Below are 25,044 nucleotides of genomic sequence, written 5' to 3'. Positions count from 1 at the left end.
CCAATCTAGTGCTAGTAATTAAGCACAAAAATAAAAACATCGGCAAGGGGGTTCCCCCGCTTGCCCCCCTTGAGCCGTCCCTAGTTCTAGGAGAAAGCTCACTGACTAGTTGCTCGCAAGCGTTGGTGCTGCTTCTTTGGCATTACCCTAGGTTATTGCGTTCATCGTCCATGGTGTTGATGAGGGGTTCGACATCGCATGGCATCGTAGTGCTACCATCTCTCCCCCTCAGGCTGGTCATGTACCACCACCCATGCTTGACTTCATCCAATGGTGATGGTCAATGGTAATGCGACGAGCTTTGGGTTTCTGGTGGGTTCTTGATTGATATGATCTGTGCCTTTCAACAGTGTAGGTGGGCATCATCATTCTTTTACAAAGCATAGTATTGTCCCCATGGTGGATCTAGTGTTCAAGGTTCGTGTTGTTTGATAGAATATCAATTTTGCACCATCATTTGATGGTGTTTGCAGATCACCTCGAAGTGATGGCATGAGATAAGCCAGGAGGATTTGGTTTTGTGATGTTATGTCGGTTGTAATAAGGCCCTTCAACAATGCCGACAACACTCGTTAATTTTCATCATCTTCCAATGGACAACCAGTGGATGAACACTAACAAAAAGGGTAATGTAGTTCTATTGCGTGAGACCCATTGACAATGCTAGTGCCACTCCTCAGGGCACTGCTTCGTAATGGTTTTCAAATCTCAGGCTTAGAGAGCTCCTTCAAGTGCACATGTCACCTTCCTTTCCCTTTTTAGTTAATCCTTTTTTGTTTTTAATATTTTGGTAATATCTTTATCACTTTATGTATATTCCCTGATAATGTCTTGCAAGAAAGGTTAAGTGTCAGCATCCCTGATCTATGCACACCAAAGATGTAATACCATGGTCCAACCGCATCAGACGACTGAAGAGGTCAGGCCAACCTAATCGACAAGAACTTCATCCACAACAATTGCCCCTTGATTCTACCCCGAGACGCAACACATTACCAATGTAATTCGTTCCACGATCAAAATCACGATTCGATCGAGTGATCGACTAAACAAGGTTCTTAACACTTGGTATCACCGTTTTGTAGACTCATCATTTCTTTTCAACCATTTCGTTGTCGTTTTCTCTGGCTTGCCCTTTTGCTAAAGTACGTGCATGAAGCAAGCATGTCATCCTTTGTTTTTTAAAGAGTACACGCCTACTACTTATTTTCTAGCACATATAAGTCCTCCATGTTATTAAGCACATACAAGTACTCCACACTAAATTTTGCAAATCCTCAACATCATCAAGCACATATAAGCCTTCCACATCATTAATTTAAAAAAAATTAGCCACAAATCATTTTTATCGAACCTAAAAGGTGAGACGTTATAACATGTAGCCACAGGTGCTATCGTTCATATATTCTGATTCCAGTTACTACTATTTTCTTCCCCATTTCAAAAATCTTTCCGAAGCAAAGCAAGGAGCATAACAAAATATTTATGCTTATAACTCTGACATATATATGCTGCCATACACAGGACATGAGTATACATGACACATGGACATCACTGGCACCGTAACAAAGTAGTACAGCGCTGTCAATTTATGTTTAAAATAAAATAAAGTATCTAGCACTCCCCTCGTTTTTTATTTATACCTCACACACTCTCGGTACTCCAACGTACATAGTGTACGTGCAACGCGCGAGGGACATGGACGAAGCTCGTGGCGCTAGCTTGTTCAGCACCTTGGCAGGCGGACCTTGCATGCGGCGAAGACCTTCTTGCCGTTGGGGGAGTTGACGTAGCGCTGCAGGTTGGGGTCCTTCTTGTACTTGCAGAGGCAGCTCGCCGGGTGCGCCTTGAGCTTCCCGCAGCACGCCGCGCTCGGTGCCGCGTTCCCGATGATCGCCGGCGCGCATGGGGTCAGCTGCGTCGGGCTGCACGTCGCCGCATCCACCGCGCCCGGCGCCGCCAGCAGCACCGCCGCCAGTGCCACGACCATGAAGCAGACGAGGGTGGCCTTCGACGCCGCCATGGGTAAGGGGAGTGGTGAAGCTGCTCTTGCAGTGTGTGTGTGTGTGATACTCTGACGTGCGTGAAGAGTTGGGTGATGCCTCTGGGTTGTGGAGAATGAGAGCGTTCGACGGTGCGTTTTATAGGCCGCATGCAGCACGGAGTAGGTGTGGCGCGCGACAGAGTGTAGAACGCGGAAGCATCAAGCATGGGTCATGGGTGCACTACCGACATGCGCGCGGACAGAGAGCTCCACTATGGGCCGATCGACACGGTATGTAGGGCATCGGACGGCACGGATCGGGTGACGTGTTGCGCTTTTTTACTATGTGAACATGGGCCGATGGGCGGCCTGATGATCTCAGTGGGTCAGTGGAAGTGGAACCCATCATGAGCGTGCCGAAACGATCAAGGAAAGTATCGACTCTGTGCGCTGCTGCGTTACACGTAGAGGGGTGCACGGGTAGCTGCTCGCGCGTTGGTGCACAGGTCGTATCCTTTTGGGACGGCGATGATTAAGGAAGAGATCGATCGAGCCTCCTGGTTCATGAAGTGTCGAGGGCTTGAGGCACTATGGATAAGTGTGAGCATGGGTCATCATTTCCACAATTAAACTGTCACATTTTGAGTGATTTTAGGTCAAGCAATTGTGCATACTTCAAAGTTTTAGAAAATTTTCTTATAAATATTGTTCCCTTTGTAGCATGGGATCCAAAATTATAGTATAGCTTAAGGTGTGCTTGCTGGCGATTTCAACCAAAACAATTAATCGAGTCAAACCTATTAAAATCTCCTTGGTCTCAAAATCAAATATGACAATAAGAGAGAAGTGTCTCTATTTTTAGGTTTGTGCATAATATGATTGCACTGAAGCTGAAGTATAGAATCAAAACTAGATCAATCCCCACATCAGTACAACTCTAAACTTGTACTCGTCCACTTTCTTCTGTCAATGAAAAGATACACAAGCTTTGCGTATTCGCGAAAAATAAATACCAACAGCACCTAGTGCAGAGTACTAAGAGAATCAAATAAAACTCAACACATTCAATACGGAATACTAGTAATCAAATAATCAATTTATGTCTGGCCTCTCTAGTACTGCGTTGGGTTATAATCAACGACTGCGTTGGGAGAATATTGGTTGACAGAATATTGCTTGGCTTAGGTGTCCTGAATGTGATGCACGTTGGTGCAGCTAAATAAAAGGAGCTGAGGGAGTGACATTACTAAGGCCAACTCCACCGTGACCCATCCGTGACCCATCCGGACGTCCGTTTTTGTCCGTTTGGGGTGTGATTTGGCGGACGTTCGGGGGGCGGACAGACGTATGGGGCAGTTGCACCCAACGCGCACAAGGCTTCTGAAACCCCAAACTGTCCGCCCCGCTCTGCCCACGGCCCGCCATGCCGCCCCGCGCGAACCCCCGCCTCACCGCGAGCTCGCCCAGCCTCGCCCTCGCCGCGGCACCGTGCTCTCGGACCCGAGCCCCTCCGTGCACAGCAGCAGCGAAGCCGAGCTCTTCTTCAGGCAGAAGCTCACGCTCCTCCTGACGCCGCCGGGGGCGGCCGCGGCGCCCGCGGGCTTCGGCCTGAGGAAAATAAGCCTGTGCGACCCGGCCCCGTATCCCAATCCAGTCGTCTCATGCTCCGGTCCACGCACCCGCTCAGCCCCAGCAGCAGCAGCTCGGCCCCGGCGTCCAGCTCCGGCGAGGCGATGGTGGGGGGTGCGCCGAGCAGGGCGAAGCTGCTGCAGATCCTGAACGTGCGGGTGGTGGGCACCGGCGAGCGCGTGGTGGTGCTGTCGCACGGCTTCGACACGGACCAGTCGGCGTGGAGCCGCGTGCTGCCATACCTCATCTGCGAGCATGGCGGCGGGTGCAGGGCGACGGCGGCCGCGGCGGCGGGCGCGGGGCATGCGACGGCGGACGCGGGGCGACGGCGGCCGCGGCGGCGGGCGCGGGGTTGGTGTGGGTCGCTGACCTGTGGGCCAGTGTCGGACACGAGCGGACGAGAGAGGCCGAGGAGCGCGTCCGTCTGTGTCCGTTTAGACCCATTTGTGACCCAACTTTGGTTTGGATTTGGGGTTGGGCCGGACTGAAACGGACACCAGCGGACAACTTTGTCTATTTGGGTATTACCGCTGGGTCGTATTTTACCTCAAACGGACAAAAACGGACCAGATGGGTCACAGATGGGTCGTGCGGTGGAGTTAGCCTAACTACGGACAGGTTGATGCTTAATCGAACGGAGCACTTGATCTGCCAACCTTTTAATTTCCTTTCTGTAACCTATGAACACGTTTATTTTGTTGGTGAGGAAAGATACGCTATGGGTTGTCCAAGTACTATTTATTTTGCCAATGAGTACAGTTTCTCTATACTACTCTTGAACGCAGCATAATTCTGTACTGCAAAGGGCAGGTATCACCGTATACGGCTAGTTGAGTTGCTTTCCGTAGCAGATTCCTATAAAAATAGAGGATTACAACAACAAGCGCGTTCATGCATAGCATAATAATTTGAGAATGCACGTGTGATAATAGAGTAATCTGCTATGCAACCGTCATCTTGTTTTTCAACTCTGAGATCAAAGGATACTTTGGTGGATTATGGCAACTTGGCCTGATCTTCGATTCTAACACTGATAATAGAGGATGAACATGGCCAAGAGCAGGAGTTTGAGTCTGGATGTGTCATCCAATTTTTTTTGTAGGGTTGCGCCTGCACTAAAGCCATTTTTGGGTCTGCCTTTACGGTGAGTCTGCTAGGTTTGATCTTTGCTTGCTGAAACACTTCACTTTCTTGTTTTGTGTGTGTGTGTGTGTGTGTGTGAGTATGGTTTCTCTATTTTTTATTATTTAGAAAATGAGGATAGCCCCGGTGTATGCATCATTTATTGAAGTTTGAGTAACAAGATCCAATACCGAAGAAGAGATAAAACACAGAAACAAGCCATGACTAGCGAAAATCGGTAAATATGCCAACACATATAGCCAACTATTGAACCGCCGTTCAAATCGGTTGTATTTATCCCGTGCTACCATCTCCTGCTAGTCGCTGGTCGCTGGACGTATCTGATAATTCTCATGTGGACATAATAATTCTCATGTGGACATAATTCTCATGTGGATATGTACGATGTCCACATGAGAATTACCAGATACGTCCCATAACAAACACAAGCACTAGATCATTGGCTCGATGGCTGGAGCAGAGCATAGTATGGCCATAGCTCAAAGGCCAGGCCCCAGAGCAAACATAAGAGAGAGATGAGACCAGAAGATAAATTTGCCTCACTGCCTAAATTCTGATGGCGCTTGCTTCTAGATGGTCCATCATTAGTCCATCCTCTTGTCTTTCTTTCCTGATTGACATGTGCAAAACAGATGGTTGTTTGATTCGCAGGAATAGGAAAAATGTAGGAATCCTAAAATACATGGTCAAATTGGAGTTAAGCTATATGCAAAGATAAGATGGAGTTGACATTACGTTACTTATAGCCTTCGTCTCATTCTTTTTGCATGAGAATGTAAAGTAGAGGTTGCGGTCGATTGTTAAATTTCTTAGATTTTATTATGAAACTCAACCCAAAGGAATCATTCATGTAATTTTTCTATGGTCCATTCATTCACCATAGTAAAAAATCCTTCTCCTATGATTTTCCTTGTCTTTTCCTATGAATCAGACATGCCCTATATGGTACAAACTAGCACAAATGATGAAAAAAATTACCTTAGCCTTCTTAGTGTCACCAAGGCTCTTGTTGGGATCCATGTAGCAAATAACAAAGTGAATGGAATTTACAGGGAGAAACTGATAGATGATCTGAATAGAAAGTAATGCACAACTATAGGATCAATGAAATATCATAGCATTCTATGAAGAAAACACTCTCGTGAAGGAAGAAATAGAAGAAATGAAGCGCCCTCAAGTACCAGAAAACAAGAGGAGCTGAGCGGAGAATATGCAAGGAGAGAAGAAAGGGAAACGAGGGGCCATTTGTACGAGGAGTAGGATTAGGGTTTAGCATTTAGGGTTTGGGTGTTAAAGACCACAAAATTAAGAACACATGCCTCCTCAGCCAATGGCTGCATAGGCTTGCTTTGGCGGAGGGTGTGAGGATTCAGTTGTTGTGTAACAAGTATCTTCACTCCAAAGCTTTATCTCAAGTAACCGACCTCATAAATACGAGATTTGTAAGTTGTTCGAAACATACTTGAGAAAACATATTGTCATTTAAGGCAACATTTTAGTGTGGTTCACGCATATGGAGGGTTATCCTAATGAAGGATAATTTGGCAAAAACAGAGGTGATAAGGTAGTAAATAATATTGTTTCTATGACCAAGATGAAACGAATCACCGTCTTTTATCTCTTAAAGCATCCCCAACAGTCGCGCTAGATATCGCGCGCACGGGGAAAAAGCAAGTTTTAGCGCACGTGGGCCGGTTTGGTGCGCTCCAGCAGGCGCGGGAAAAAGAAGTGCGCACACGCGCGAAAAAGCGGCCTGACGCGCGGCATCCGGCGTGCTTTATAAAAGCACCGCCTAATTTCGTCATAACTCATATAATACAAATTGCCATCGAACATTAAGCGTGCGGATCCTACGGGTTCGAGAACTATGTAGACATGACCGAGACACCTCTCCGGTCAATAACCAATAGCAGAACTTGGATGCTCATATTGGCTCCTACATATTCTACGAAGATCTTTATCGGTCGAACTGTTATGACAACATACTTAATTCCCTTTGTCCATCGGTATGTTACTTGCCCAAGATTCGATCGTCGGTATCTCTATACCTAGTTCAATCTCAATACTGACAAGTCTTTTTACTCGTTCTATAATATAATATCTCGTAACTAACTCATTAGTCATTTGCTTGCAAGGCTTCTTATGATGTGTATTACCGAGAGGGCCCAGAGATACATCGCCGATACTTAGAGTGACAAATCATAATCTTGATCTATGCCAACTCAACAAACACCTTCGGAGATATCTGTAGAGCATCTTTATGATCAGCCAGTTACGTTGTGACGTTTGATAGCACAAGGTATTTCTCCGGTACCCGGGAGTTGCATAATCTCATAGTCGAAGGATTATATGTATTTGACATGAAAAAAGCAATAACAATAAACTGAACGATCAATATGCTAAGCTAACAGATGGTCCATCACATCATTCTCCTAATGATGTGATCCCGTTATCAAATGACAACACATGTCTACGGTTACGAAACTTTAACCATCTTTGATCAATGAGCTAGTCTAGTAGAGGCTCACTAGGGACACGGTATTTGTTTATGCATCCACACATGCATTTAAGTTTCCGGTCAATACAATTATAGCATGAATAATAAACCTTTATCATGATTAAGGTAATATAAAATAACAACTTTACTATTGCCTCTAGGGCATATTTCCTTCATCCATCACTCCCTAGCAAAGCTCCCTCCAAGAACTCAAGATCACCGAGCGATAGCCCCACGGTGGGCGCCAAGTGTCGTGGTTTTGTCACAGCTGATGTCCTCATGAAAGGACTTAGTCGTGAGGTAGTAGCTTGAACGGGGTTAATAAGAATCAAAAGACAAGGGTTTACCCAGGTTCGGCCCCTCATGGTGGAGGTAAAAGCCTACTCCTGCATCATTGATATTGATGATGATGATCTCGATTATAAGCGTAACACTTGACTATACTAGTACTTGAGAGCTTGTAACTTAGTCCTGCTTGCCTCAGGGGCTCCCCTTTATATATAGGTTGAGGCCCTGGGTTTACAAGAGAGTCCGGCTCGCATTGCAACCCATGTACTAATATGCTTCCTACTTTCCTAAGTAAGAAAACTCCTTGGGCGTCCTAGAAGTAAAGGCACTCCAGGCCCTGGGCCGTGAGTCAGCCCACCTGGCGGCTCATCCTCTGAACCTTGGTCTTTTGGATAACCGAAGCCCAGCTGTCGCGCCTCCTCTTTAAGTCGCCACAGAATGACCCGTCCCTAAACAGGCGGGTCATATCCTGGGGTAATATCCCCAACAATGAATCTAGATGATCATGTCAGATATAGTCGAATCATACGCAAAAGTACACTCAAGAACATAGTTGGTTCTTAGACGACTCTATTACTGAACCCAACTTGCATGTCACATTTGATATACCCTAAAAGTTTCTACGAATATGGTTGCCTGATATATGGTAGGAAACCTCCATTAAAGTATTTATGATTTAGAAATCTCCATCACAACATTCAATAATATTAAAAGATATATGGACACGTGCATGGATATGCAAATATATGTATATACACTATAGAATTTATGCAATATTCTAAAATTAATTCGAATATTTTTTTAACAAAGAAAATATTTTTTGGTATATCTTACAATTTAAAATTTGTAGAATCAAAATTTTCAAAGATGTATTACAATTCTATAACAACAAATAATGTAACAATTATTTGAAAACATTGTTATATGGCTAAGTAGAAAATTATATTAATTAAAATTGTTATATGTACAGTTAGTTTAAAACAAGTATAAATATTTGGTATAAAAAATAATGGTTTCACGTTACCCTGGGCCCAAAAATGGTTTGGACTGGCTCTGGACGAGCCCATACACAAACACGCACCGCATCTCACATCACGAATACTTAGTCGCCGAGACGCTTACGCTGGCGGCTATGGTAGGGAAAAAATCCTGAACGATCAGATCGATCGATGTCCTCGTCGGCGAACTGCTGCCGTCCTCCGGCGACCGATGCGGCCGCCTCCAACACCGGTGCAGATGACGTGTCTCCCCTGGCGTCATTGCCCGCTGATTTGGTCGATCTCGACGGCTGGCTGGTGCTCGCCCAAGACAACCTGCATGGCTATGTTCTCTTCTACGTCGTGTGCACGCATGTGCGGTCCAGCATGCTCTGCCCGCGCGCAAAGGGCATCATCATCCCGCACTTCCACCTGGGTCAGCGGACGATGCTGCCCGAGGGCCACGAACTACACCTTGAAGACAGACGGATGCGTTTCCTCAACCTCGACACTAGACTGTTCATACGCCCCGGGGCCCCTCTTCTCGAGGACCATCGTGTCCTTTGTCCGGTTGAAGGTCTCCTCCTACTGCAGCAGCATCGGCGACACGATAATGAAAACGGCGATGACGCTTGCCTACCTCACCCCTTCACGGGGAGCGTTGCCAAGTTCCCACCAATCACGTATGCCACAATGAGTTTGGGATCAATCCACTTGAGTTCACGCACGGAGCGTCCATACTTGTCACCAGGCAGGGTGACCGCCTCCTTGAGCGTTGGTGCTGACAAAGTTCCTATCACTAGTAGAAAACAGGGCTTTGGTTCGGCCAGAAAAAAGCATTAATCCCGGTTGCATTACGAACCGGAACTAATGTGAGCATTAGTCCCGGTTCGAGCGGGTAGGGCACCGTACAGGCATTAGTCCCGGTTCAAATGGGACCTTTAGTCCCGGTTGGTGCCACGAACCGGGACTAAAGGGTGCGATGCCCATTAGTACCGGTTCGTGGCACCAACCGGTACTAAAGGTTAGACCTTTAGTCCGGTTCGTGGCATGAACCAGTACTAAAGGTCCCATTTTCAAACTCTACCCCCCCTTGTGGATCGTCTTTTCAGTTTTGTAAAAAGCAAAAGTAAATGATAAAAACTTCAAAAATTAAAATCCTTCCAGATATGGTTATGTTACTACATGTACTAGTTAGGAAATTTAAAAACTTAATTTTGGACATGTTTTGCAAAAAGTGTAGGGAAAATGTAAAATGGCTATAACTTTTGCAAACGATGTCAGAAAAAATGTATAATATATAAAAATGTTCAGCACAAAAATGCGCATCTGGTTTTGACAGCATACGGCCTGTTTGCAAATTTTTAGAATCCTCAAATTCTAAAAGGAAAAAAGTTATGCTCAGATTTTAGTTTTTTTTTGAATTTTCGTTAAATCTGGTCAAACTATGGTCAAACTACTTATTCAAGAAGTATTAGTGTTACTAAATAATTATTCAAGAATATTAGTGTTACTAAATAATTATTTCAGTTTTTTGAATTTTGGTCAAATCTGGTCAAACTGTGGTCAAACAATGGTCAAACTACTTATTCAAGAAATATTAGTGTTACCAAATAATTATTTCATTTTTTTTGAATTTTGGTCAAATCTGGTCAAACTAAAGGTGGACCTCCTGGCAGCGACCACATGGAGGGCCTTTAGTCCCGGTTCGTATAAGAACTGGGACTAAAGGGGGGGCCTTTAATATCGACCCTTTAGTCCCGGTTCCGGAATCAGGACTAAAGGCCCTCACCAACCGGGACAATATGCCCTTTTTCTACTAGTGTATGCTCATGATCATGCTTCGAGATCTGTCGCGCGTGATATTTGCTACCACTAATTAAGGACAAGCAATGGAGTTTCTCGGCCTGGACCTTCTCCCCGGATAATAGCATCATATCATCATCTCAAGGCAAATTTTACATGCTGCAGAAACCATGTCATCAAGCAGTGATGAAATATGGATTTTCCAGATCGACCCACCTCGCCACGAGAAGACGCCTGGATTCATCTCGACTTCGTTTCAGCCACCCAAGGTGATCGCCATATGTCCAAAGGGGAAGATCCGCACTCCTTTTGAACTGCTAGAATGTGATTCTGAGATCTTGCTCGTCGGTTCCAGCAGCCATCACGCGAACTGCATGGTGGTGTACAGGGTAGCAGATCTCATCCTTGGAAGAGTTGTCCCATTAAAAAGCATAGGGGGCAATCCTCTCTGGATTGATATTGCAAGCAGCCAGAGTGTCATCAAAAGGAGTCTGAGTGTCAGTTTTAAGATCGTTCCTACCATTACTGGTGACACCATTGTATGCAGGGATCCCAGGCGTAACAAATGTGTTGAACAATATCACCTTGGTAATGCCAGTTTGTCGTCAAGAGCGGTGGTGTGCGCCAAACATGACGCTCATGGGTGTTGCACTTGTGGCCTCAGTAACCATATCTATGGTGTCTGCCATTGTTGTTGTTATTAAGCAATGAGTTACTGTAGCTTTTTTCCCTCCTAATTATTTACTTGAGTACTCAAAAACTGTAGAAACATTTTTTAGCACCTATATATGTAGTATGTATGTAACTTCCGTAACTAGGGCCCAATGGGGGAGATTATACTGTGGCGAGGTAAGCGTGGTAACGCTTGTATATTTTGTGTACCTTTGCTTTCTTCTCATGCATGAGAAGATGATTCACTTCATCCGCAATTATCAGTTTTTTTTTGCCAAAAATACATGTAGCCATTGTGTCCATGTAAGATGTAGGTAGAAAAGCACTCGTCTAGATTATTGCATCACACACACACACACACACACACACACACACACACACAATGACTAATCGCATGAAAATCTGTATGTCCGAAGAGCAAAGAGTGGTACACAAAGGCCAGCCAATTATTCACCGAGAGACAATGCACGTGAAGAAAGCAAAGAGTCCTGAAGATTGAAGCTTGTCGCCACTCTCTCTCGCACTTTTCTATATTATTAGAAGGACACACATGTACCCTAGTAAGACATGTATGCATACTACCGTGTGTAAAATAAGTGAAGGAAGGCTCCCGAAGGCCTCCCTTGCAGCCAGCCCTCGCGGCTATAAAAGGAGATGCTGGGCTCAAGAAGACAACACAAGACGGGAGAGCACAAAGCACTCAGAGCATCAAGACCCTCCACCAGAGCACCACTTCCTTTGTAGTTTAGCCACCACCACTGCTAGTAGAATAGCCAAGAAGGCGCTTAGTTCGCCAAGAGTTTGAAGGTAATTTCCTAGTTGTGTGTAATCCCTTCGGGGCCTCCCTAAAGGGAAAACCATATGTAAATTATGTTGTTGAAATGATGTAGTTTCTTGGTTTCACTTAGTACTTTTATTTATGAATTTATGGGATGAGTTCTTATGCTAGGGATCCTATAGGAGAAACCTCTGCGTGTGTAGTTCTCTGTGTAGCCCAGAGTGGTGTTTGAATGAGAACCTTGTGGCCGTAGAGAAGTGTTCCCTTCGGGCGGAACTGTCTGGGAAGATGATAGGAATTTACCCCATAAATTTGCAATTAAAACTGCTAAGTGAACGTAACTAGCTACATCTAATACAACATAATGAAAAATATGGTGAGTACTGAGTAGGATTTTACACCTCTACGCACACCGTCGGACGTATTGTTCGCCTTGCCAGCCCTAAACAGATCCTGCATTAAGATATAATCTGCTTAGTGAATACAGAACGAGCATATAATACCAAAGAATTAAATATTGCTATGAATAGTGAAATACTATTCCAAATAGTGTATTGAATAGTAAAGCACTTTTGTGAATAGTGTCCTACCTAGTGAATAGTAAATAATATTCAAGATAAAAAGTACGTCATGTCTACCACTTTCACCTAATCACATATTAACCTAATTAAAATCTTAATTAATATTGATTAGAATATATTTGTAATTTTTTATTCCTATATTGTTGGCATCAGGTCCAGTGTTTAACCATTGAAAGGTTAACATATTTAAACTTAGAAGTTAGTGCAGGTAAAGTAATAAATACTAAGGAAAAAATAAATACAACCTGTAGAATAAATCCCTCTGAAGAGCATATCCGGCATACATCTCATAGCCAGTTAAATACAGTCGTTTATTTGATATATAACTTTTACATATCTTGGGGAAAAAGACAAGATAATTTAGACCAAAAATTTGAAAGTTTATTGAAAGAATACCAAAAACTTGCGGATAAGTATTCAGGGTTGAATAATAAAATTGATATAGCTTTACATAAGCTAGAAGAAGCAAAAGCAAGACAGAATACAGTTTGCAAGAATAACGATTATATTAAAGAGGAAGTGTTATCAATAGGCCGTTACCTAAGTAAAGGCAAAGAGGCACTCCCATGCACTGAATCAAGACAAGATATACTTGAAATAAAAAAGTTGGTGCAAGAGGTTAAAACTTTGATTATCTCATAATTATATGAGTGAATATACTCAAGCATTAAACAAAGTAGCTAAATATCTGTCACCTCCTGTCGGATTCTCCGATCACGACTCCCCAAAGGAAGATTCCGAAGTTATAATAAGACAAAATAACACCATCCTACAGCTATTAATCCAGATTTTAGATAAAATAAATAGTGTCCAAAGCAACAAAGAAATTGTGCATTCATCATCCGGAATAGTTGCCTCTGCTAGAGATATTAATTCAGAAAAATGGACGTATCTAAAGGCTTCCTTAGAAGAGACAAAACCCTCCAACTAGTAAGGCAAGATTCAAGACCTCTGGCCATGAAGCATAGATTATCATGCAAAGCTGACGATATTGATAGCATTGAAGAAGTTATTGATATACAAAGAGATCTAGAAAGATATCAGAAGATACCCTAAGAAAAATAAAGCTGCAACAAGTATACCACATGGGTATGTTTGAAAGTAAAAGGGGTCTATATAGAATATCCAGAGAAGTAGAATTAAGTGTGTTAACACACCCAGTAGATTTAAGAATTGTAAGCAAAAATATTGAAAATGAACTAAAATATTGTGGTTATAAATATATTTATCAAGGTATGTATATCATAGGAGTCAAAGGTATGACAAGAAAGAAATTAGGTGCAAATGTTTTAATAACATTATTAGACAGAAGATGGGAATCAGTAGGGATGCAGGCGGGCATCCCGCATAAGCCCGCATAGACATGAGGTTAGTTCAAACTAAGCTAAATCTGGCAGGAGGAATTATAACTAAGCTCGCATATTTTGACTTGGAAGCGGGGCGGATCGGGTGCCGCTCTGCATCCCTAGGAATCAGTAGACAAAGCAGCATTAGGATTTTTAGAAGGAGACATGAATGAAAATAGATTAATAACCTATATAGCTCCATGCCTAATTATGCCCGTAAAAGAATTTATTAAAAAATGAGTTTTGGTTTCCAAACTAAAGGTTATGAAGATTTTAAAGGAACAAATTTTCTAGTAAGCATAGAATTTATAGGAAGGCTCACTAATAGAAGTAGCTCCAGATATAGAGTGAATGTGAATGACATAATTGATAGTATGCAATCAAAAGGTATTAAATTTATGAATCCTCTTAAAATTGAATCTGAAGAAAGAGCAGGAGAAGAATGGAAGATAGGAGAATTAATAGAGAAAAAAGAATTAAAGCAACCTGAAAACTACATAAGCTATCAAAATTGTGAAGGAAGTAGCAGTATTCGATTTATGAACTATAAAGCTGCATCAATAGAAGACTCTGAATCATTTATGTCAGAATCGGAAATTAATGATGATAAGAATAAAGGTCTATCTGAATGTATGGAAAAGGCTAATTTAGATGATGAAATAATTCATTGGGAAAAGAAGCTAAAGCATATTGAATGGGAATATAGTCATTCTATGACAAAGGATTGGCCAAAAATTAGAGAAAGAGAACTATTTATCATTAGAGAAATTGCAAGGTTAAAGAAACTAAAAATTGATAAAAAGTCTGCCACTAGTAGTTCAAGCATGGAAGATAAAATTATAGCATCTGCAGAAAGAAAAGAAAATACTATTATTAATAAAAATTCTATCATTAATAATAATAATAAAGATAAGAATATTATTAGTAAATAAGAAATTGTCAGTGAAGAAGAGCAATGGGATATCAACAATAAGTTATTATTAGAAAGTTATGAGGAAGAGGAGGAATTAATAAAAGAAATGTGGTTAGAAGATGAAAGATATGATGATTCAGAACAAAATAGTGATTTCTATAACTCACTAGATGATGTGGGACTACATAATTTAGACAATGCAATGGAAGCCATGGAAGTAGAAAATAGTGGTAAAAGAAGAAGGGGGTATGGAGAATCATCTGTAAAAAGAGAAGGAGAAAGAGAGAGACCTACCAGGTCAGCTGGCAATGGCCTCCAAAAAAATATGATTATCAACCTACATATGTCCCAGGACAATATAGATACATGGGTACTAAAAGAAGAGATTTTGAAAAACAAGTGCAATTTCAAAATTATAAAAATGATGGTGCTATATTAAACCTAGCAGCTCATGATCCAATAGATTAGCCGAATATAATCAGCATATGGAAAGGTTTAATAGTACAAAAATATATACAAAATCAGTATATCATAGGCACTAAGGTAGAAGATATGTTAACATATCTTGAAACATTTTTAGGAGAATCTGTAAAAGTTCTTTGGGAACAATGGGTAGAATCATACCCTAGTCAATGGGCATGAAGTTATCTAATAACTTTGCGAATGTTATCTCAAATATGATCATAGCAGAAGATCCAGAATTAGGACATACCTCATTACAAAATGAAAGATTAAGAGAAATAGAAAAATTAACATTAACTAGCTAGAAAGGTATTAAAGAATTTTCCCAGCATTATTTGTATAATGCTACTACTGCTAAACAAGGTTTTAATGTAGGTGTAGTAGAAAGATATTTTCATAAATTGCCTGATCCTCTAGGTTCAATAATATTTGAGGAATATAAAAAAGAAACAAGAGGAAATGTGGTAAATATATCCCAAGCTATAACATTTGTTTTCAGACAACTAAGAAAGGTATGTACTAGCGTTCAAGCCCAAAGATCTATGAAGAAATCAGATTACAATTTTTGCAATAATATTGTCCAAATACCGCTAACATATGGAGAAGAGAGGTATAGGAAAAACAAATATTATAAGGCACAAAGGAGAGATAATAGAAAATTTAGAATGAAGGAAAGGTATTTCTTAAGAAGGTCAGACAATAGAGCCCCATTCTTGCATAAAAGAAATGTAAGAAGATATAATCCTAAGAAAACCTATGATAAAACATGCATGTGTTTCATATGTAACTCACCGGATCATCTAAGTAGAACTTTCCCTAATAAAGACCAGAAAAGATACTCTAGCAAATATGAATAACAAGAGAGAGTGTTAATTATAGATAGCGTTAATAAAAATATATTAGTATGTGATGATGAAATAAAAGACGACGAGTCAATATATTCAATTACAGAAACAAATGAAGTAGAAAATGAGGCTCCAGAATATGAATCAAGTGAAGATGAAATAGACCTAATAGATGATTTAGCTGGTTTAAAAATTGAAAAGATGAACCAAGTAGATTGTGAACATGATTGGATTAGTGGAAAAGGTGATTATAACATAAAATGTGCTTTCTGTGTATATTACCCAAGCCAAGATAATAGGTTCACATGTAGCTTGTGTTTAAAACAAGCATGTGCCTCATGTCTAAGAGTCAATAATCAAAAGTGGAGACAAGAGATAGAATTGGAACCAGAAGAGCGAATATTATCCAGTAGGGTTAGAAATTTAGAAAATAGAATAAATAAGCTAGAAGCAGAGCTAGAAAAACTTAAAGATGAGTTAGAAAATAGTAAAGAGCAAAATAATAATGTTTCAAAAAACACTGAAATGAAAGAGCAAATGGTAACAGTAAGGGATAAAAAAGGAGACAAATTAATATAAGTGAAAGATGCAATTACTAGTTTTGGAAACAAATTTATTGTTCGATTACCATTCAAAGAAGTATTAGGAATAAGGATCCCAGTTAAGATTGTTCGGAAGCCAAATATTTCATATAAAATACTGGTGCTATTAGATACTGGTTGCACTAAGAATATCATCCATGATAAAATATTTTATGAGATGTCCCAAAATAGTTGAAACTATACATGATAATAAAGCTGAAGTATCTACCGATATGTCAGGAATAAATAAGATCCATAATCAGCTAGCATAAAATATTGAAGCTTACATAAGTGGCACAAAATATATAATAGATGGAATTACAATAAGAGATTTGTCAGTAATAAATGATGACATGATAATAGGGTTAAGATTTTTAAAACAATCTTTACAAACCACAATCATATATGAAGAGGGGGTAACATTTATCCCTTATCAAGATAATGTTCCATACATATCTGAAGTGCGAAAACAAATAAATTCCTTGCAAAATGTAGAAATATCTAATGTAGATGATGAATATAGCATAAGTCCAGATCCCCTTGAATTCTGTAAAGACGAAGAACTTAGTGAGACCATAGAAGAATATCATATAGAAAATACATGTACAGAATGCATTGGGTTGCAATCATTCTCTCCAAATTGGTATAGAGATATAAAATCTAAAAGGGATATAGATAAGATTGTGCAAAGACTAGAAAGCATACAAATTATTGGAGAAATACCAATGAGACATTGGGATAAGAACTCTATAGTTTGCAAAATAAATATCATAAATCCACATTATATAATTAAGTCAGGATCAAAAGAAGCTACTCCTAAAGGTATCAAAGAGCTCAAAATGCATATTGAAGAGTTATTAAAGTTAAAAGCTATAAGAGAAAGCAGAAGCCCTCATCGATCTGCTGCTTTTATAGTTAGAAATCATGCTGAAGAAGTTAGAGGTAAATCTAGAATGGTAATTAACTTTAAAAGGCTTAATGATAATACAGTTGACGATGCATACAACATACGTAATAAGCAGGAATGGATTAATAGAATACAAGGAAGTAAATATTTCTCCAAATTCGATTTAAAGGCAGGATTTTGGCAAGTAAAAATGGCTGAAGAATCTATTCCCTGGACAACATTTACTTGTCCACAAGGCCATTATGAATGGCTAGTAATGCCATTAGGCCTAAAGAATGCACCTGCACTATTTCAAAGTAAGATGCAAAATATATTTAATGGGAATCAAGCATTTATATTAGTATACATAGATGATCTGTTAGTATTCTCAAAATCATACAAAGAGCATATAGCTCATCTTGAAGTGTTCTTTCGAAAGGTAGAACAAAATGGGCTCATACTATCTAAAAAGAAGATGGAAATTTGCAAAGAGAAAATAAATGTCCTTGGTCATGAAATAGGAGAAGGAAAGATATATCTACAAGAATATATTGCAAAGAAAATATTAGAGCTTCCTGATAATATTAGTGATAAAAAGGTTTTACAACAGTTCTTAGGAATTGTAAACTATGCGCAAAACTATACAGATAACTTAGCAAAGCTAGCAGGACCTTTATATGCTAAATTAAGAAAAATGGTCAAAGATACTTCAATTCTGAAGATATAAAATTAGTAAAGGCCATCAAGGAAAAGGTCAAGAATTTAAAACCCCTAGAATTTCCTCTAGAAGACAATTATTTTATAATCAAGACAGATGCATCTAAGGTAGGATGGGGTGCGATACTCAAACAAAAACCCAATAAATATTCTCCAAAAGCAGATGAAAAAATATGCAAATATGCTTCAGGAAGTTACAAATTAAAGACAGTAAATAATATTGATAGAGAAATCCTTGCAGTTGTAAATGGAATAAATGCATTTAGGCTGTATCTAGGGTTTAAAGAGTTTATAGTGTGAACGGATTGTGAAGCCATATGCCGATATTATAATAAAATTAATAGTAAGAAAAGCTCAACCAGAAGATGGGTCTTATTTGAGGACACCATAGCTGGGAATGGTTATAAAGTCATTTTTAGCATATTAAGGGGAAGGATAATACCCTACCTGACATATTTTCTCGTACAACAAATTTGCAGGAACGAGGAAAGAATTGTTCTCCTCCAAGGATGAATACCTCTTCTTTGGAGAAGAAAATAGGCTGAAAGTTTTCCAGCCAAATACATTCAACTTCAAGCCAAAAACCCATATCAAGCTTGATGAAGCTCAAAGATGCATATTGGATAATTTTTGGTTTCAATATACTCTCAAAAGATAGGAAAAAGGATATTTTTTATCAATTCTCAACAGTTTGGCTGAATATTTTAACGAATTAAACAAAAATGTGCCAAAGCCAGAAAAGGTTGAAATACCAAAAGGAGAAACTCTATATCTTATATTCGATGGAAATAAACCTGGCATGTATTTGGAATGGGAAAATATTATGATTGAAAAATTAGATGCAAAAAAGAAATGGACAAGATTTAACATTCAAAAGATATTACCGTATAGATGAGGCCTTACTTTGGGCAAGAAAGGTATTAGGACCAGATTATTATATTGACCCAAAGGCTAAAGACTATATCCAAATGAAAAGAGGCATACCTGCTTCACCAACTCCCACAAAGGGGGAGGCATCAAGCTCAAAAAATATAAAGAAGGAAGAATCCCCAAAATATAAGACATATCAAGAATGCCTTCTAAAGGGGCTTGACCCTTTAGACAGTGAGTACATAGATCAAGAAATGGATAAAAGGTTTGAATAATTTTCAAAGATAATAAAGAAAGAACTAAAGGAGGAAATATTAAAAGAATTAAGGCAAGAAATGGATGAAAATTTTGAAGAAATAAAGAAAGAATGTGATGAAAAATATGATTTCAATCTGTTAAATGATGATGATAATATGGACATAGCAGGGCATGGGCAGCGGCCTGAATAAAGCCCAAACTGCATATATTGATATTGCTATCAATTATTCGGGCGCGGAGGACCTATACCCGACCCGAATATTGATAGAAATTCCCATAATAGATCCTTTAAATATTGGTAAGGTATTATCAATCATATGGGCAGGGAAGACTCCTGTAAAAATAATAGTAATAGTAATAATAATAATAAATATAAATATTACCCTAGTCGATTGATATAAATAGGTTGAAGCTTGTCGACACTCTCTCTCGCACTTTTCTATATTATTAGAAGGACACGCATGTACCCTAGTACGACACGTGTGCATATTATTTATTTATTTATTTATATTTATATTTATTACTATTATTATTATTATTATTATTATTATTTTTACAGGGGGTCTTCCCTGCTCGTATGATTGATAATACCTTATCAATATTTAAAATATCTAATTTTGGAATTTCTATCAATATTCGGGTATAGGTCCTCTGCGGCCGAATAATTGATAGCAATATCAATATATGCAATTTGGGCTTTATTCAGACTGTTGCCCATGCCCTGCTATGTCCATATTATCATCATTTAGCATATTGAAGTCATATTTTTCATCACACTCATTCTTTATTTCTTCAAATCTTTCATCTATTTCTTCATCTATGTATTCACTGTCTAAACGGTCAAGCTCCTTTTAGAAGGCATTCTTGATATGTCTTACATTTTGGAGATTCTTCCTTCTTTATCTTTTTTGAGCTTGATGCCTCCCCCTTTGTGGGAGTTGGTGAAGCAGGTATGCCTCTTTTCATTTGGATATAGTCTTTAGCCTTTGGGTCAATATAATAATCTGGTCCTAATACCTTTCTTGCCCAAAGTAAGGCATCATCTATACTATAATATCTTTTGAATGTTAAATCTTGTCCTTTTCTTTTTGCATCTAAATTTTCAATCATAATATTTTCCCATTCCAAATATATGCCAGGTTTATTTCCATCAAGTATAAGATATAGAGTTTCTCCTTTTGGTATTTCAACCTTTTCTGGCTTTGGCACATTTTTGTTTAATTCGTTAAAATATCCAGCCAAACTGGTTAGAATTGATAAAAATATATCATTTTTCCTCTCTTTTGAGAGTATATTGGAACCAAAAGCTATGCAATATGCATCTTTGAGCTTGATACGTCCATTTTGCAGCATGCTTTTATATCATTATTTATTGCATTATGGGTTATTATTACACATTATATCTCAATACTTATGGCTATTCTCTCTTATTTTACAAGGTTTACCATGAAGAGGGGGAATGTAGGCAACTGGAATTCTGGCTGGAAAAGGAGCAAACATTGGAAACCTATTCTGCACAACTCCAAAAGTCCTGAAACTCCACGAAACATCTTTTTGGATTTAATAAGAATTTCCGAGCAAAAGAAATACACCAGGGGGCCCACACCCTGTCCAGGAGACAGGAGGGCGCCCCCCTATAGTGCGCGCCCCCTGGTGAGCCTCCGGTGTCCATCTTCTCCTATATCATTGCTTTTACCCTGGAAACAATCGTGGGCAAGCTTACGGGACGAAACTCCGCCGCCATGAGGCAGAACCTTGGCGGAATCAATCTAGGGCTCTGGCGGAGCTGTTCTACCGGGGACACTACCCTCCGGGAGGGGGAAATCATCACCAACATCATCACCATTGATCCTCTCATCGGGAGGGGGTCCATCTCCATCAACATATTCACCAGCACCATCTCCTCTCAAAACCCTAGTTCATCTCTTGTATCCAATCTTGTATCAAAACCACAAATTTGAACCTATGGGTTCCTAGTAGTGTTGATTACTCCATGTAGTTGATGCTAATTGGTTTACTTGGTGGAAGATCATATGTTCAGATCCTTTATGCATATTATTACTCCTCTGATTATGAACATTAATATGCTTTGTGAGTAGTTACGTTTGTTCCTGAGGACATGGGTGAAGTCTTGCTATTAGTAGTTGTCGGTGTCAAAACCGGTGGATCTCGGGTGGGGGGGTCCCGAACTGTGCGTATAGGTGGATGGTAAGAGGAGACAAGGGACATGATGTTTTTACCCAGGTTCGGGCCCTCTCGATGGAGGTAAAACCCTACTCCTGCTTGATTAATATTGATGATATGGGTAGTACAAGAGTAGATCTACCACGAGATCAGAGAGGCTAAACCCTAGAAGCTAGCCTATGGTATTATTGTTGGTCGTCCTACGGACTAAAACCCTCCGGTTTATATAGGCACCTAAGAGGGTTAGGGTTACATAGAGTCGGTTACAATGGTAGGAGATTTACATATCCATATCGCCAAGCTTGCCTTCCACGCCAAGGAAAGTCCCATCCGGACATGAGACGAAGTCTTCAATCTTGCATCTTCATAGTCCAGGAGTCCGGCCAAAGGTGATAGTTCGGCTATCCGGACACCCCCTAATCCAGGATTCCCTCAGTAGCCCCTGAACCAGGCTTTAATGACGACGAGTCTGGCACGCATATTGTCTTCGGCATTGCAAGGTGGGTTCCTCCTCCGAATACTTCATAGAAGATTTTGAACACAAGGATAGTGTCCGACTTTGAAAAATAAGTTCCACATACCACCATAGAGAGAATAATATTCACACAAATTCAATCTGCTGACGTATTCCATGGCGTGACATCACACCATGGCCAAGCCTTTATTCGAATCGTTTTTACTGTCCCAGCTCAGCGCGTTTAGCGAGGCGGTTTCCTTGGCATGTCTTGTCAAAGCAGAGATCGTGTCCCCTTATTCCGGGATTCTCATCAATACGGGCGTGGGTAACCCAACCGCGCCTTCAATTACGGCGCTTGGTAGATAAGCGAGTTTTACCAGGCTGGTGGGGACGCACAGTTTTGTCCGTCCATATCAGGGGATAAGGATCCACTCTTTCCATTTACGCCTTCTTCCTCCTTTACTTATCCATCTCCGCGCACTCGAGCTCCAACGCCCAAGCCCGCACTTCCCACCTCAACCTTCTCCAGTCATGTCTGGAGCGGGAGGCAGGTGGATGGCTTCCTACGTCACAGAGGGGCACATCAAAAAATTGAGGAAGGCCGGATACTTGTACAGCGACATCGCGCACCGGCTCCCAGATGAGGGGCAGCTCATCCCCACCCCTAGGCCCCATGAGAGGGTGGTGTTCCTCACCCACTTCCTCCGCGGACTAGGTTTTCCACTTCACCCATTTGTCCCGGGGCTCATGTTCTACTATGGCTTGGATTTCCACGATCTGGCCCCGAATTTCATCCTCAACATCTCGGCGTTTATCGTCATGTGCGAGGCCTTCCTCCGCATCCAGCCCCACTTCGGCTTATGGCTGAAAACCTTCAATGTCAAGCCAAAGGTAGTGAGTGGCCGCCAAGCGGAGTGCGGAGGCGCCATGGTAGGCAAAATGCCCAATGTCACATGGCTCGAGGGATCCTTTGTGGAAACCATCAAGGGGTGGCAATCGGGGTGGTTCTACATCACCGAGCCGCGCGGCCCTGAATGGGCAGTGGCCCCCGAATTCTGATCTGGCATCCCCACACAGCTCACATCTTGGAAAGAGACGGGCCTGTCGTGGGGTAATTCGGAAGAGGTGACCGGACTCCAAACCCGCATCCAAAACCTGATGGACAAGAAGGTTAAACTCGTCACTGTAGTCCAGGTTATGCTCTTCCGCCGCATCCTCCCGTGTCAACGACGGGCCTTTAACCTGTGGGAATTCGACCCGGCCCAGCACCAAACTTTGTCCAGGATTTTTGACACAACGCATGAAGATGCCTGGAAGGTGCTATTCAAGGGCTCTGAGGTTCACCCTCCCACTACCGAGGATCGCGGATTCTACGCGAAGCGCCAAGCCAGCACGGTAAGTTCATACTGCCCATCACAAGATATTTGTTTTTCATAGTTTGACTCTATGCGGGATCTAAGCTCCTGTTCCTTTGACATGACTAGCAGAAGAAGTCCGGACAGATTGACTGTCCGGCTCCTTTGCCAGAAGACCCAGTGGACGCCCGATTGACGGGGGTGCTGGTTCCGGCACCTCACGTGGTGCCGGAGAAGAAGGCCAAGAACAAGACCACGGGAACTCGAAAGAGTTCCCGGCGCCAGGTGTTATCGGACTCATCGTCCAATGACTCTGAGGCGGATCCTCCCGTGAAGACGTGGAGGAGAAAAAAGAGGCCTCTCCCCCAGCGGGGGGAGAGAAGAAAAGGAAGGCCGCCCCAACTGGGGAGGCCGGAGGGTCCAAGAAGGGAAGGACCCTTCCTCCGGACTTCTCCACCAACGCCGACGATGGTGAAGAGGAGTGGCCACCGAGGGATAAGCCCCCGGCGACATCGGAAGTATCCGAATACCGGAATAACTCATGGCCTTTCATTTGTCATATAGAGTCTCCTGACACCGAGTTCAACCCTGCAGCCCGCCCAAGGACATGCTCGACACTTCAATGAGTGGCTCCCTGGCTCCGTCGGACATGAATAGTATTTCACTTCCGGTCGCCTCCTCTCCTCGCGCTGTGGACGACGCTGAGGTGGGGTCCCAAAAGGGGCCCAGCCAGGAGGAGGAGGTCCCGGAGGCGCCGCAAGGCAACCTTCCGGACTCCGGGCATAAGGGGGATCAAACCCCAAAGGGCTCTAAGTCGGGCCCTGGGCCGGACTCCGCACCGGAACCTTCAGTGGTTCCGGAGTCTGGCAGGCGATCCCTTCATAAGAAGGGCGAGACTGTGACACCGGTGACCACCGTCCAACCGGAGGCACCGGATAATTTGTTGGAGGCGCTTAACGGCGCCTCCATCGATGAGGGGCACCGCACTGTTATGAGTGTGGTGATCCAGAAAGTTCAGTCCGCCAAGAGCGGGCTGACTGAAGCATGTGCCAGCCTTCGAACAGGCTTTGTGGTATGTATTTAAGATATGTAAAAATATTACCACATAGACAGTAGCCCCTGATGCTCAGTTTGGTGTTCAAAAAGAAAAGCCGAACTGAGGATATAAAAAGATGTACACAGGAGTCTAACATAGGTATGTCAATATGGGGAATGCAGGCTGCGCTGCGGACCTCTGCCGCACTAACTGCGGAGGTCGATGCATTGAAGCAGAGCCTCAAGCGGTCCGAGAACAAGCTCGGCCTTGCCAAAAAGCAGCTCGAGGACAAGGAAGGTAAGTAATACCTTATGGAAGTATATAAAAGATGTGGTTGCAAAAAATAGCAGGAATAACATGAGAATTGCAGGGGCCACGAACGAGGTGGCGACCCTGAAGGATGCGGTGTCCAAGGCCGAAAGCAATGCAGCCGCGGTGTGCACCGAGCGAGAGAAGCAGGAGGCGCGGGTGGAGGAGGTGCGGTAAGAGCTCCAGGCTCTCGTGGAAAAACACGAGAGTTTGGAGCGTGACTCAAAGACTCGAGAGTCCGAGCTTGCCTCGGCTCTTGAGAGCGCCAAAGCCGCTAAGGCCGAAGCCCAGAAAGCCCTCCAGGAGATTGAGGCAATGAAGAAGATAGAGGCGGGTAAGGCATTCTTCATGCAAAGCAAGCACGTGAAAGTGAATTACTTGTTACTTACCCGAATCCGGAGCTCTCCAGGAGCATTCGTAGATCTGCCCTGCAGTGTGTCCGATGCTGCCGCGTTCTACCGGCCGAGGAG

General features: G+C 41.9%; 1 protein-coding gene across 1 annotated transcript; it reads right to left on the bottom strand.

Moving 5' to 3' along the window:
* Nucleotides 1-1,472: 1,472 nt before the first annotated feature.
* Nucleotides 1,473-2,094, bottom strand: LOC119310978 (non-specific lipid-transfer protein 2-like). The gene has a single exon (XM_037586610.1). It carries the CDS (start codon nucleotides 2,021-2,023, stop codon nucleotides 1,727-1,729), a length of 297 nt encoding a protein of 98 aa, XP_037442507.1. The 5' UTR covers nucleotides 2,024-2,094; the 3' UTR covers nucleotides 1,473-1,726.
* Nucleotides 2,095-25,044: the final 22,950 nt, after the last annotated feature.

Source organism: Triticum dicoccoides, chromosome 1B (assembly GCF_002162155.2).
Source record: "Triticum dicoccoides isolate Atlit2015 ecotype Zavitan chromosome 1B, WEW_v2.0, whole genome shotgun sequence".
NCBI lineage: Eukaryota > Viridiplantae > Streptophyta > Magnoliopsida > Poales > Poaceae > Triticum > Triticum dicoccoides.
The sequence above is the reverse complement of the archived record's forward strand: the minus strand, read 5'-3'. Positions and strand labels throughout refer to the sequence as shown.

Bases quoted from the DNA above. Each gene is read 5' to 3' on its own strand.
- LOC119310978 (XM_037586610.1), bottom strand. From the start codon at position 2,023: ATGGCGGCGTCGAAGGCCACCCTCGTCTGCTTCATGGTCGTGGCACTG.